This window comes from Channa argus, chromosome 23 (genome assembly GCF_033026475.1).
Source record: "Channa argus isolate prfri chromosome 23, Channa argus male v1.0, whole genome shotgun sequence".
NCBI classification, from domain to species: Eukaryota; Metazoa; Chordata; class Actinopteri; order Anabantiformes; family Channidae; genus Channa; species Channa argus.
This window is the reverse complement of record NC_090219.1, coordinates 10,097,567-10,111,274: the sequence shown is the minus strand read 5'-3', so window position 1 is coordinate 10,111,274 and position 13,708 is coordinate 10,097,567. Positions and strand designations below refer to the sequence as shown.

The 13,708-nt window shown below is 42.3% G+C and overlaps 1 protein-coding gene and 1 long non-coding RNA gene across 4 annotated transcripts in view; one reads left to right on the top strand and one right to left on the bottom strand.

Moving 5' to 3' along the window:
* The window catches only part of cttnbp2 (cortactin binding protein 2), a 69,140-nt gene extending 55,936 nt beyond the window's left edge, over nt 1-13,204 (top strand). For 2 of the 3 annotated variants that reach the window (XM_067492936.1, XM_067492937.1), the window contains exons 12-23: nt 1,816-1,895; nt 2,699-2,785; nt 3,749-3,848; nt 4,650-4,823; nt 5,568-5,740; nt 6,183-6,361; nt 7,604-7,833; nt 7,940-8,131; nt 8,942-8,993; nt 9,157-9,256; nt 10,411-10,509; nt 11,798-13,204. In XM_067492936.1, coding sequence (XP_067349037.1) covers nt 1,816-1,895; nt 2,699-2,785; nt 3,749-3,848; nt 4,650-4,823; nt 5,568-5,740; nt 6,183-6,361; nt 7,604-7,833; nt 7,940-8,131; nt 8,942-8,993; nt 9,157-9,256; nt 10,411-10,509; nt 11,798-12,127 — 1,796 coding nt within the window. In that variant the 3' untranslated portion in view covers nt 12,128-13,204. The remainder of the gene's footprint in view (nt 1-1,815; nt 1,896-2,698; nt 2,786-3,748; nt 3,849-4,649; nt 4,824-5,567; nt 5,741-6,182; nt 6,362-7,603; nt 7,834-7,939; nt 8,132-8,941; nt 8,994-9,156; nt 9,257-10,410; nt 10,510-11,797) is intronic. The other variant, XR_010912192.1, reaches the window with a different exon arrangement.
* LOC137108413 (uncharacterized) lies at nt 885-4,767 on the bottom strand. The gene is made up of 2 exons (XR_010912193.1): nt 4,628-4,767; nt 885-2,825 (listed from the first exon to the last, which is right to left on the bottom strand). It is a non-coding gene; the product is annotated as an uncharacterized lncRNA (long non-coding RNA).
* Nucleotides 13,205-13,708: the final 504 nt, after the last annotated feature.

Sequence of the window (13,708 nt, the reverse complement as noted above, 5' to 3'; positions counted from 1 at the left end):
ATGAGGGTACACATAGTCTGTGCAGACACAAATAATTAGCTTGAATGCGGCCATCCATGAATGCAGACATCCCCCGACGGGCGCGATGACATTTCAATTAGAGGTACGGACAAGAGGATGCAGAAGGTAGCGAATGGGTTGTCTAAATAACCCATGTATAGGTTTTTACCAGTTTTGCTGGGACTCTAGTAATTTTTTTCCAAATAGATAATGCATCACTTGACCTGCTAATAAGAGCAGTGTGCTGGGTCATAGATGTAGGCCACAATCTGGCCTAAAGCGCTCGCTGACAATCTGTTCCTCTCACACCAAACTAAATGATGGCAACAATGAGTTTCTGTACGTGATAACGCACTACGCTGAGGATGCAGCATATCCTATGATCTGGAGTGTGATACAGTATTATGGTGTTCAGCAGTATTTGTACTGTAGTGTGGAAAGGTGTGTTTTTAGATGGCAAAATATACAAGACATAGAGCCAGATTCATTCCTGAGGCTCGTTGTGTTAATGATTACAAATGAGTCACAATGAGCCCTGAGCAGCAGACAGTCTAACAGTATAGATGCTGGAATATTTTTTCTCGCCGTCAGGTGCTTTTGCTGCCTCCGTTCCATGAATTGCTTCATCTACTGTATTTCTTGCCTCGGTGAGTCAGGAACAAAAGACTGAACGATAGTCTGGCTAAATGAAAATCGGGGTGAGCGGCAGCCAAGCTCTCCATCTCTCTCCACCTCCTCTCTTCGCTTGATCGATTCGTTTTCTCTCTCTCTGCCTTTCTTGGATTCGTTTCCATCTCCGCCTGCATCTCGGTCTTACTCTTAGTCATTCTGACCATTTTCATTTAGAAGCTTTAGTGGTTTAAAAAATAAATAATTTGTACCTGAGCTGTAACAAATTGTCTCGAAAGAAAATGAAGAGATACTGCAAAATGATTTAATTGATGAAATCTGTTATAAAATCTGTTTTTCCATGGGACATAGCCTTTAAAGGTGCTGTTTCTATCCGGTTTGAAATGACTCAGTTGAAACACACAAGATAACCAGAAGGAGATTAACAACAAAATGACCAAACACAGACACAATGTCCAAAATAAAGGTTTAAAAAAAAGATGCAAAACTACTTAAGACAACGTCCAAAACAGACACAATGTCCCAAAATGGGCATAAAACCTCAACAATTGACATCAAAAGACTAATTACACAACAAGACGTAATTACACACAAATGTAAAATTGTCACAAATTCAAAATGACCAATAGGAGAGGGCGGGGGCCCCATGGTCTTGTAATCTGTCCATGTGGACGACAGCTGATCATTAACCCAACACACACAAAAAAAACTGCATTCAACAACTGTCTCAAGCATTAGTCACAATATTCCCCAGAAAGAAATCATGTACGTCAGCTGCTTCTAGAAAATTACAGACCTTTGCAATACGGTGTTCACGTCAGATTTGATGACGCACAGTGTCCACGTGAAGTGCTAGAAATAAAAGTTTGGGGGGACAATGCAGAAACTGGGTGGACATGTTAATAAAGATGTGGACGGAAACCTCTAGTTAGAATCATTTCAGTGGGATTCGATTAGTGCAGTTGTGAACCTTCCATTTTTGGAATCTAAGACTTGTAGCTGAAAAGCACCTGAGGACAATCAGCTGTTGAATGTTGGCAGCTAAGATAAAGACCAGGACATTCTCCAACCCAAGGGCACCTTGAGGTTCCTCTGTGAGATGTAACCGTACGGGTTGAAGTGACTTATGGTTGCTGACACTGAGCATGTAAACCAGAGCCGATTTGAGGATTTATTTTTTGACAGGTCTGTCTGAGTCATGTCTCGATGAGCCAGCTCTGGAATCCCTCTTCCCTCTGCCGCTGCTGCAAAACTATGTCCGCCTGGTAAGCGCATATACACACAAACATTTATCCAAACACTGAGGGATTAGATGAGTGAGACGTTGGAAAAATTAGGAGGAAGCTAGAAGACTGCAGCAAAAAGAAGGGTGGTGAAGGGGACGGATGGAAGGAGAACAGAAGCTGCACTGCCCCCTGCTGGTTGTGATGGGAATCAAAGCAAGATTTTGTAATTGTAGATGCTGTAAATGATTTATAGGAGCAAACAAAGGCACTTGTACATAAATGAACATTACCGAGAAACTGTAGAATCTCAGGACTGAGACTTTATCCAGCGGCTCAGGTAAGTGTAAGATGTTTTTTTAAGCCAGGAAGCCTGAGCTGCTACTGACGAATCAAGTTATTAAGCACAAACGTGTTATTCGGAATAATAAAAACTGGAGTTAATATTGCAACAACGTTTGCTCATTATTCAAATATGACAGTTATTGTGTAACACAATGTGTTTTTAGAGACGTCAGAAGAACAGAAACCATAAACATAAGGTTGATTTTTAGTGCGTAGCCAGTTTTGGAGCTTCACAGCTCAAACATCCAACTTTCCTTTTACGCATCTGCTAGTTTATCAATTTTCACTCATTTTACTTAAACCCTCATACTTATGGTCTTGTTCAGTTATTTCCACACGAAATCCAACATTATGTGCAGCCACAACTCAAGTCACAGTTATGACATCCAGCGCTGTTTGAAGCGGTTATTTGAAGGTGGGGCCGCACATTAGCATAATATTGCCACTATCAACACAGTTTGTTCATTAATTGTTCGTCCACCTGTTCTGTCTGTGTCCAGGTTGAGCAGTATGGCAGCCTCATCTTTCATGGGCTGGAGGGCAGCTGTCAGGAGTATGTCGCCAATCTGGTCGCTCAATGCATTAAGGTATGTCCAGCGCTCAAACACTGATCCCGAAAGCTGCAGTCTGCCAGGAGAAAGCAAGAGAAGCCCAGTCAGTTGAGTTTTTCACTGGTAGTAAATGGTTAGTTACTGTGGCTGTGGATGCAGTATCATCTGCGACCTTTCCCAAAGCCCCCATTGCCCCTCCAGTGGAGGAAGATTTCTCCAAGCAGTTCATGTTGCACTGACCTTTGTCACCTCACGCACAGCATATTTAGATGTTGATTTCTGAGTGAAGGAGAGAACTGTCCGTCTACTCATTCCCTCCGCGATTTCAGACCTTTTTGTCGTTGTTGTAACCGAAAGGGCCTGATGTTGGTGCCAGCTTTCCCAAAATAATTGTGATGCATGTTGGAATTTTTAAGGTTTTAAATTGTAAGCTCATGCAGAATTCATGGGGGAACTGATTGTTGAAATTGCAACATTGCAAATTCTTGCAGGGACTGATCATTATGCAGCTATGATAGAAACTCCACAACTATGAGCACGGTTTTCATCTCCGATGATTCGAAGATTTAAAAGTTTGGGAAACGTGCATCAGTTCCCCTTTTTATATGACGTTTGCGTTGGTTCTTTTGCTCACTGTGGGTTTGGGTTAGTCAGTGAAAACACACTGCTGCATCTGATCTTTCTGTGGTTAATGCACGAAATTGTGGTTTAGACAGTGGCACAAATAGGATATTAGCAGATAAAGAAAACATGGTATTCAAATTGAACACCTGCATATTATACATTTAAAGCGAAAAGAAGGAAGGAAGGAAAATGTCTACAGCAGCTGCGCCTCCGCTCTGCTCTTTGATTGCTGTGTCGTGACTGGAAAAGCCCTTTCTACTCATTCAAATTCTCATCTGGCTTCATTGCTCTGTCGGCACAGAATAGTAGTAGATTTTCTTTGTTTCCATGACAACCGGCTCCCTTCTTACATCTCGTCTCCGTCGTCTCCCCCAGTCCAAGCAGGAGGCGGAGGGGCTCTGCTGCGATGTTGTGAGGGTGGAGGTGGAGGAGAGCCTGACCAAAGAGCAGCTGCTGGAGACTTTCCTAACCTGTGGTAAGGACACACACAGGTGATGTGCTCACACCTACAGAGAAATTCACTTGTAGAATGCTATAGATCCGGTTGTGACCTCATGCAGATCCTCTCAGTTAGAGTTCAAACGAGTTCTTTATTAAAGCCAAACGAACAAACCTTGTTTTCTTCTTTTATATAAATAGCTGTGGGGGTTTGATCATTGGTCCAGGACTTAGCAGGAGGATTTATCAGACCTTTTTAGGGATTGTTGCCTGATTCAACAGATGCTTCTCTTAAACCTTGTTTCTCAGTTTTTTGCAGGGAAATTGTGAAAATTAAAGAAATTAAATTAATAAATTAAATATGACCTTCCAGTCACAATAACACTAAGAGCTAAGTGTTCTTGGTATCAGACACACGGTTTGTCATGCCAACAGGTGAGCACACCTCTTTTACTCTGTGATAGATGCTAAACCATTAGAACCATCACCCTATTTATTCTTACCATCCTTGGTTCTTTCAGCTCTTGCAAAAGATCTGGATACTACTATATTGACATTTCCAGACCGTGAAACCCAAGGAGGAAAATTATCAACTAATTAATTCATAACGAAAATAATCAAGGCATGAAATGCAAGTCAGTCAGACCTTGGAAACCTAGAGCAGGTATCTGTCTTAAAAGCAGCTAATATTAAATCAGGCCTAACCTGTTTTAGGTTCGTTCATGTTTGAAATCTGAAGACCTGTTTGGTGGTTGTGGGGCGTCCATCTAAACCCAGCAACTAGTCATGGTAGTTGTATCATAATAAAAAAATCACCTTCCTCTCCTAATGCTTTCAGGTTTTCTGGTCCCAGCTGTGGGTATGAGGATCAGGGCACCACATGATCTCAGTGGTCACTGTGTGGTTATGCTACTGGAGGGACTGGAGAGAGCTTCATCCCTAACAGGCCTGCTGGGAGACCTCTGTCACAGTCTGGACAACAGAGCTGCTTCGCCTCTGGTCTTGAACACTGGTATGACTGCAGCCAGGCTGGAACTAGAATGACAGATACGTAATTATAAACTGTAGATTTAAGCAGGAATTATTACGACTTGTAAAAAAGTCAGTCTCTCAGGTAAACTAGGCCAGTTTACTGTATATGTTTGCAGCTTTTCATTGGTAACATTTACCATATTGTACCAATTTGTGCTGCTGGAGCTGCACTCACACTACAGGCACTTCATTAGGTACACCTGTGCCAGGTACACCTGTGCCATTTAATGTAACTCAATACAGCGACTCTGACCAGAATTCTAATTTAATCAGGTTATAATTTCTCAGGACGGCCAAATCATTAGAACCACCTCTTAATATAATGCACTGCAGTACGACTCCACCAACCATAATCTTTGTAATCTTTGACAGTTTCAAACTTACAGACGGAGAAATTATAATCTTGTAGAAAAGTAGAAAGTATGGTTGGACAGGTGTACCTAATAAAGGGGTCAGTGAGGGTATATTTCAGCATTATGTCCTTGGTTTACATGGTGATTAGTATCTGATATAAATGCCTCATCCTGAAGTTTAAAATAATACCTTGTTCAATTTGTGGCAGGAACAGACTACATATGTCCAACACATGCAATAAATACACGTAGCCATACGCTGTCCTCCTGTATCAGATAATGCCTTGGATAAAACTGTCAAACGACTCAGAACAAATTATCTAATCAACTTTCTTTCTGTCATTTTTTACCTACTATGCATTAATCATTAGGTCCTCACCATTTCTGTGAGCACAGCTTCTTGATTGCAACACTGTCGAAGCCCCGGCTGCAGGGATCAGAGCTCCGCCTCCAGCAGCACTTCCGCTGGGTGACTCTCCGATGGGAGCAGGAGCCGCTGCAAGGCCTGCTGGGACGACACCTCCGCAGGAAACTGCTTCACAAGGTCAGTCAGAGGTTTGGATGCTGCCAAGGAGAGAGAGAGAGAGAAAGGGAGGGAGGGGATCTCTATCATGGCTTTACAGGCACGAAGAAGGAGGAAGAATGAAATGAGCAAGTTCAGCTGTTTTAATGCTGACGTTTGTGTAGCGCCCCAGTCAGAGCCCAGACCTTAACTCAGATTCTGTGGAGGAACCTCCAGATAGACGCCAGACTTCCTATAAATATGGATGCAACAAGCAGTTCTAGTAGAATTGTTATGCAGAGGGTGGGTTTGTTTGTCTGTATTCGTAATGTGCTGCAACTGAGCACTGACTTGGAAATTATTTTATGCTCCAGAGCTGCTCAGATTTGTCAGCAGTTAAATCCTCCTCAGTAATTGTGTTTTAACTGCAGGACAAAGGCCCAAAGTAAATTGTTCCCTGTACTTCTCTTCTTGTCTCCTCCAGTTGGAAACTGGAGTTTGGACACCTGATGGCATCATGGAGCGGTTGGTGGTGTGGGTGAGTCAGGTTTGGCAACAGCTCAACGCCTGTCTGTTCCGCCTGGGGACCCACGAGGCTTTGCTGGGCCCACAGCTTTTCCTGTCCTGCCCTGTGGTTCCAAACAACACACAGGCAATCGTCAGGTGTGTGTGTGTAACTAGTCCTACGTAGCACCCCAGGAAATACTAATGTTTGATGGCAAACTTTGTTACCTAACAAGTTTGCTAGTGCCACAGGCCTCTGTCTGTCTGGACCAAATTCCTAAAGTATTTTAGAGTAAAGACAAATAAATAAAGCTTAGTTACTGATTAATCAAATCTGTTATCAAGCTGCTTCATATGTAAATCCTCCTGATTGCTTCACTTATTAAAGTAAAATACAGTCAAGCTGCAACTGATGATTAATAATGTGATGATTACTGTAGTTGTTTCATAATATTTTTTGTCCTTTGGGCTTATCCTGTGAGTTCAGGGTCGATCATTGTGCACATGTGGATTTGGCAGTTTTTATGCTGGATGCCCTTCCTGATGCAACCCTCCCCAATTTCTACCAGGCTTGGAACTGGCACTGCTCAGCTGGGGAGGGGGAATGGGCTGTCGGGGGTTCAGTGTCTTGCCCAGAGACACTTCAACATGGTTGGAAAGAGTGGGGCACGAACCTCTGACCCTATGGTCACTAGGTGACCACTCTACCAACTGAGCCACTGCTGCAGTCGTTTAATAATATTACAATATACAATCTGAGAAAACAGTGAAATACTATACAAATTCTAGGAGGCTGAGGTGACCTGTCCAATCATCTAATTAACAAAGAGAAGCAGCAAACTATGAGAAACAGGAGCCACAGATTGGTTAACACCTCTCCCTAATAAAAACTTGGTTCTTGGTTTGTCTTTGTGTGTCCTCTGGGGGAGCATTGGCAGAAGTGGTAATAATTTCTAAAATTTAAAATACTGCCCATTGGGGGAAAAGACCAGTTGGATGCCAGCGTTTGCATCCCCTTTTTTTTTTTTTAAATGTCAGAATTAAACAAACCATCAACATACTGCTACTGCAAATCTTCGTTCATCAGAAATATTTAAAGTTCATTTATCAAGTGGGATGTAAACTTTTGTAATGGATTTATTATGTTACTATTTATAAACTCCTTGAAATACGATCTTAAGTTGATGAATGTGTTTGTTTTTAGCTATTTTCCTTTTCTTAATAAGGAGGTGCAAACTATAGCACCGACCTTCAGACATGCTGAACTGAATAGCTGCAGACGCAGCAGCACTGTCACATCGAAACGAAACCAGTGGTAAAACGGACGCAGTCGATTTAGAGCGTTCACACGGTTGGTACCTTGTCTTGCTTGTGATGGATCACATGCTCACGTGTCTCCAGGTGGCTCGCTCGGCTCTGGAACGCTGTCGTCGTCCCCCGTGTGGAAGAAGCCATCATCTCCCAGGTAACAGCCAAGCGCTGCTCTTCCTCCTCTCTGTCCTCGTCGTCGTTACAGCGACCGTCTCCTAGCAACTGCGGGCTGAGTGCCGGGCAGCAGGCTGTGGTGAAAGCCGCCCTCAGCATCCTGGTCAACAAGGCTGTTCTTCTGGGCTGCCCACTGCCTCGACATGGTGAGTGTTTGTGCAGCTGTCGTTTCCCTCAAAGACTTTAAAAACAACAGGAGTGTAACATTAAAAAGATCCTGATCTGGGCTTTTTTTTTTTCCCCCTCTCTCAGAAATAGACAGGTACCTGCTGGAGTTCCGGGGTGGGACCTTCCCTCTGTCACTCATCAGTTCCTATAAAGGACACTGCAGTGGAGGAAGCAGAAAGGGGCGGGACAGCAACAAGTTGAGACGATCCAACACCAGTCCTCGGAAGAAGGGAAGCCCTGCTTTGAACTGGAGCTGTGGCGGTTCCCTCAGAGAGGGTAAGATGGCTGTTCGGTCCCCAGCAGTACAGGGTCTGTCCAAGGTTGATGGTTAAGATGCTCTAAAGCAGCAGGAAGACGGGTTCTTTTCGATTAGCACAGTCACACTCATCCAGTTACTTCCCTGTTCAGATGGTTTAGTCTCTCTTTGTATGATATTAGACATGACTTCCACAATATTTGCCAACCTCTTGCTGCTTTTTTTACATAAGAATAATCAACATTTTAGCTTTTGTCCTCCGATTACTTGTCTCTGTTAGAGGCAGGGCACACGGTTGTGTTGTAACTGTTTATCGTAGCAGTGTTTGTGACATCTGTGGGTTGGTAACTTGCCAATGTGTCAACGTTTGATAGTTGGCCAACAGAAATTTCATATTAGGAGAATATGGAGAGGTGACTTACTGTCAAATAGAAAGATAAGGAGCCAAAGGAACGACCTGTAAATAATAATATACTATACTGTACAAAATGTCCACCCAGGTTTTTAATCCAAATTAAACCGATGCTTCGACATTTAGCTGTTAGAAAAAAAAACAAAAAACAGTCTAGTTAAATTCGAAATGATGTTTCTATATATTGAAAATGAATTTTATGTTGAATTGTCCGTTTTTTTTGGCACATTTCACAAACCGTAGTTCACCTGCCATCCTCTGAATAAGTGTCAAGGTTGTGCTAGTTTAGTGTTTTGAAACACCGAATAACACTAAAAGTAAAGTACTTTGTCATTATACACACAAGGTGTACAACGAAATTATGATGAACTTAGTGGATTAAGCATTACATATATTCTGCATGTGCTTGTGGTTACAGGTTCACTATCCAGCACTGATGTCAGTCTCGTCACCAACGGCAAAGTCCAGAGGTTTGTGCTCTGCTTATTATTACCATTGAGCAGTATTTTATTTTATGAGTAGGACTTGCAGCAGCCAGCAGAATTGGAAGCTTCAGTCAGACAGGAGCTAGACAGACTGTAATAATCATGTTAAAGAGCTGAGTGTCTATGTTTCATGTCATTGTTTTTGTAGGGAGACTAGAGGTCTGTCTGTCTTCTCAGATGATGAGACAGATTTGATCAGAGAGCTACAGACCATGTGTTCCAGCAAGTCAGAGCCAGACATTAGCAAGGTGTGTGCGCTAACACACACACACACACACACACACACACACACACACACACAGCAGGTCTAGACTCTGTGTATAATAATTGTTACTAATATGCAAACTCATGAAGTAATTCCAAGATTCTGCAGCTTCATTTGGTTTTAGAGCTTACTGGTAAATAAATTGTCCAAGTCCCTGCTCTGCGTCGTTGGCTGCTCACAGCAGCAGATTTTCGGGAAGAAGCTCGACAAACACTACTCTAAGTGCTGAGGACAAAACGGCAGCCGGTAGCAAGCGAACCCAGTGGTAGATTTCGAAGCTAAGCATCCAGACATTTCCCTTAAAAGATGGGGGGCATCTTGGATGTAGGTCCCGCTATAATTGCTGAATCCTATCAGTGTTGTTTTTGCAACTTGTTTCTGATGCCCCCTTGTGTATAAATCTGCAACTGCATGTTTAAAATCATGGAGAAGCAGGAGTTATTCAGAACTGTAGAAAGATTGAGTCATGTTAAAGCCGTTGTGACACAGGTGTGTGTCATCCAGCAAAATACAAACTAGAGCTCCTCAGAAGCCACTCAGGTCTTAGTTACACTGCTATTTCCAGACACTCTGCCTTTAGGTCACATGTTTTGACTCATTCCTGGCGATTTAATTTGTCACGGTCATCTTTCTAAATATAGGGGTCTTATGTGTGTCTGGGGTTTACACTGGCCTGGGAATAACATTTAGCTTTAACTTGCACCCGTGCTATTTGACCTCTTGATTATAGAGCTTAAAAATGTCTAAAGGAAGAAGTTGTTAGACAGTGGCTTTCTAGGTGCGAGTCTATCAAGATAAATTACATATCACTGCAGGTATTTTAATAATATGGGGAGTTTTTGTATGATGAATCATTTCCAAGGACTCTGATGTGCTGCAAGGGATGACAAATGTTTTCTACATGAATTTCTAAATTATTGGTGAGAAAATAAATTGACCTTTACATACTAACCCCTTAATCTTAGTCCTTCACCTGCATGGCCCAGGTGCTGATGACACCCTGCAATTTAGTAATTACAGCATGTTCTACTGTACACTACTAACAGGATCGTCTGAATGTAGCCAGACGATTATGTTACTCACCTTCGCTGCAGTTTTTATCCTCTGCTTAACATTTGCTCTGTTGATCTCCCGCAGATTTCTCGGACTAAAGACGACTTGATCCTGTTCACCAGTTCTCCCAGTGAAGAATCTCCTCATGAGCAGGAAACCGCTGTCCAGCGGCGACCACAGATGGTGAGGTGGACAAAGAAAAAAGAAAAGTACATCAGTGAAGGCCTCAGAATAAAATTTAAGATTTTAAAGAAAGACTTTGGTCGTTTTCGCCATCGTTGTCCAGAAACAAAAACACATCAGCCAGACTCATTCCAAAATTAAAAAAACAAAACAATTTATTTATGATTATTGGACAACAGAGGTGTACAGCACTAAAAAATGAGGTAACCCAGGCTGTAAACTAAAGGGGCGTTGAGTACGCTGTGCAGTATCTCGGGAAATTAGCATCAGAATTATGATCCAGACCTGAAAACACATGCAAACAGACAAAATCAACTTCACCAATTTGCCAACACAGGTGCAGCATTAAGAGACGCTTTGCATAAAGCCACAACACAACCAAACTGAGCAAAGCGCTGCAAAAAGAGAATAGTGCCGCCCCCTGGTCCCCTGGGACTGATGACGTAGAAACGTTTCCAGTGTTTTTGCAGCTCTTTTCTCAGTTGTGTTGTGGCTTTTTGCAAGTGAGTTTCTTAAAGCTGCGCCTGTGTTGGCAAATTGGTGAAGTTGATTTTGTCTCTTTGCTTTGAGCTTCATTTTGCATTTCTTAATGACTAATTGGCCTTTGATTTATTTGTTACCTGAACATGTTTGCAAAACACTATTCTACCACAAAAGAACAGATTTCAGCAACAATTCACTACAAAGGAGGTTTATGTGGCTATTTTAATATGACTATGTTTTGTAATTAAAAATTGTAGAAATATAAAGCTGCATCCTTAACTGCATTTATGTGCACTTTGGTAACTAATCTGTAGCTGATATCTTTAGTTATGTTCTGTTGTTGGGGTGATTAAAACAATAGAGCAAATAAACTGGAAATGGGCAAACATTGTCCTCTAGGGCTGCGGCAGGAAGGGAAGTGGAGGCATTTTAGTGTGTGTATGGGAATTGTTGAGAATGTGACTAATTTACAAATGAAGTTGTTCTTTCAAGTTGGATGTTTGAAAAGGACCTAAATGAAAGACAAAACGAGGAGCTTGAGAGAAACTCACCTCTGTCAGGACTGTGAGAGCAGCTTGCCTCCAAACTTAATCAGATGAGTCTTGATGTAATAGTTTGTTCGACCCCGGCCTCAGTGTCCATCAGTCTGAAAAGCAAATTAAAAATAAAGTTCCAATAAAGGCATGTGTACAACCACAGATATAGAACAGCTGCACCTGTCGCTGGTTGGTAGGCGCTGGATCTTTGGGTCACTTCGTTGACCCAGTAGTGAACCGCAGACTCACCAAACTGTTTCCTCCTGTAGACCGTTGCTCACAGCTCCAGCCAGGTGTCTGTCCAGAGCGGTGATCGGCGTTCAGGTCCCCGCGCTAAATCGCAGCTCCCCGTCGCCAGCAGCAGGGGGCAGCAGGCACGAGCCTCCAACAGCAGCAATAATAGCAGCAGCAGCAGCAGCAGCAGCAGCCATAGCCCCATTCAAGGCCAGACACCCCCCAGCCGCAGCAGGACGTCCAACAGCAACAGAAAAAAGGCTCCAACCAGCAGCAGCAGCAGCAACTACTACTACCGCAACATTGACAACCAATCACACGAGGACATCTGGATCCTCCACAGAGACCTGCATGAAAACAAATAGACATCCTCCTCCTCCTCCTCCTCCTCCTCCTCCCCCTCCCCCCTCGATTCTGCTGTGAACCTCCCTCTGTGTTCTAAAGACTACGTACCTGACGACCTTTGACTTTCAGTATTTGTACTTGTTTTCTGTACTTGTTACACTGTAATACAGTTGTGTACCTGGGGACCACAGTTTTATTCTATTACAGTATTTGACGTATTTTATGGGGTGACGAGGGTTTGGTAAGACTTTACTTGGTAAAAAAAAAAAGACTAATGCAGCAGGTTAATTCACTGTTGCCCTATTCCAGTGTATCAACCTGCATATTATGGGATAGTCTTCAGTACGCACGACACAGTCTAAATATTTACTGATATCAGAGTTGAGATGTATTTCACTGTTTGATACTGCCTCAAACAGTCCTGGCTCAGTATTTGTGTACTTAAACCGAAATACTGTACTTCTACTGGTGTAAGGCCAATGGTAGTAGTGTTTTTTTGGATCAAAGAAAGAAACAAGCAGGTTTTTTTTTCCCCCTTTTCTTTCGCTATTAAGTATTGAGGTATTCAAGTGTTTTATCTTTAAATAGTTGCAAGGTTGGTTTAAATACTATTGAAATAATCAGGGTTTTACAAAATATTTGTAAATAAGAAATTAGTATGTTTAAATGCTCTATAGATTGATGTATGTGGTATGACGCTTGTACAGTGATGAATCCTTGAGGTGAAACTGCTGAAAAACAATAACTTGTACATAGTGTTTGTAAAATGAGTTTGGTTCTGAACCGCTCACTTGTTTCAAAGTGAACGGGATGTGGCAATAAGTAATAGAACTGTATAAACCCACGGTGTTCTGTCAACTTTAAGCCATAATAAATATTTTAAATGCCCATTATTCCCTGTGTCGGGTTCAGCTGAGCCCTACAGTGCATTTCACTTTGTTTTTGCTTTCCATCACTGTGTTCTTTGTATGTTATTATATACATATGTACAGGAGAGATTTTAGTCAACCTATTATTTGGATCTGTAAAATAGCTGTTTGAGGTTTAAAGAATTGTCTTTGAAGCACAAACATTAAAATGGCACTGTTAAAAAGCTTCATGGGCCTTTTTGTTTTTTTATGCCTCTGTGCTGCTAACAGCTGTGGTCCTGCCTGTTCTAGTTCGTTCGTTTTATGAACTCAGGAACATGTTGAAGGCATTTGTTCCAATTCTGCACCAACTTCCCTTGAACTTGCATGAATTGATCCGATTTTGCCATTCAAAGTCAATGAAATGTCACCGACCTTAAAGGATGAACTGTTAAGATTAGAGCGGTCAAAGGTCAGATTGACGTTGCCGTGGTTTCACCTCAATGTCTTTCCTCATTCTCGCTAACGGAATGTGTCAGGAATTCCTTGAAGGAGTTTCATTTATGTTGGACTCGGATGAACTGACAAACATTCATGTACACTGCGGCCTTTGTTTGCACAAAGCAGCGACTCCCATGCAGTAATTCTAAATGTGGTTTCATTAAGTGTGTTGAACTGGCACATTCCGTTAGCGTCCTCCTGGATTCAATACTTAAGAGAAGAAAATTCAGCTGCGAGTTGACACGGTTGCAC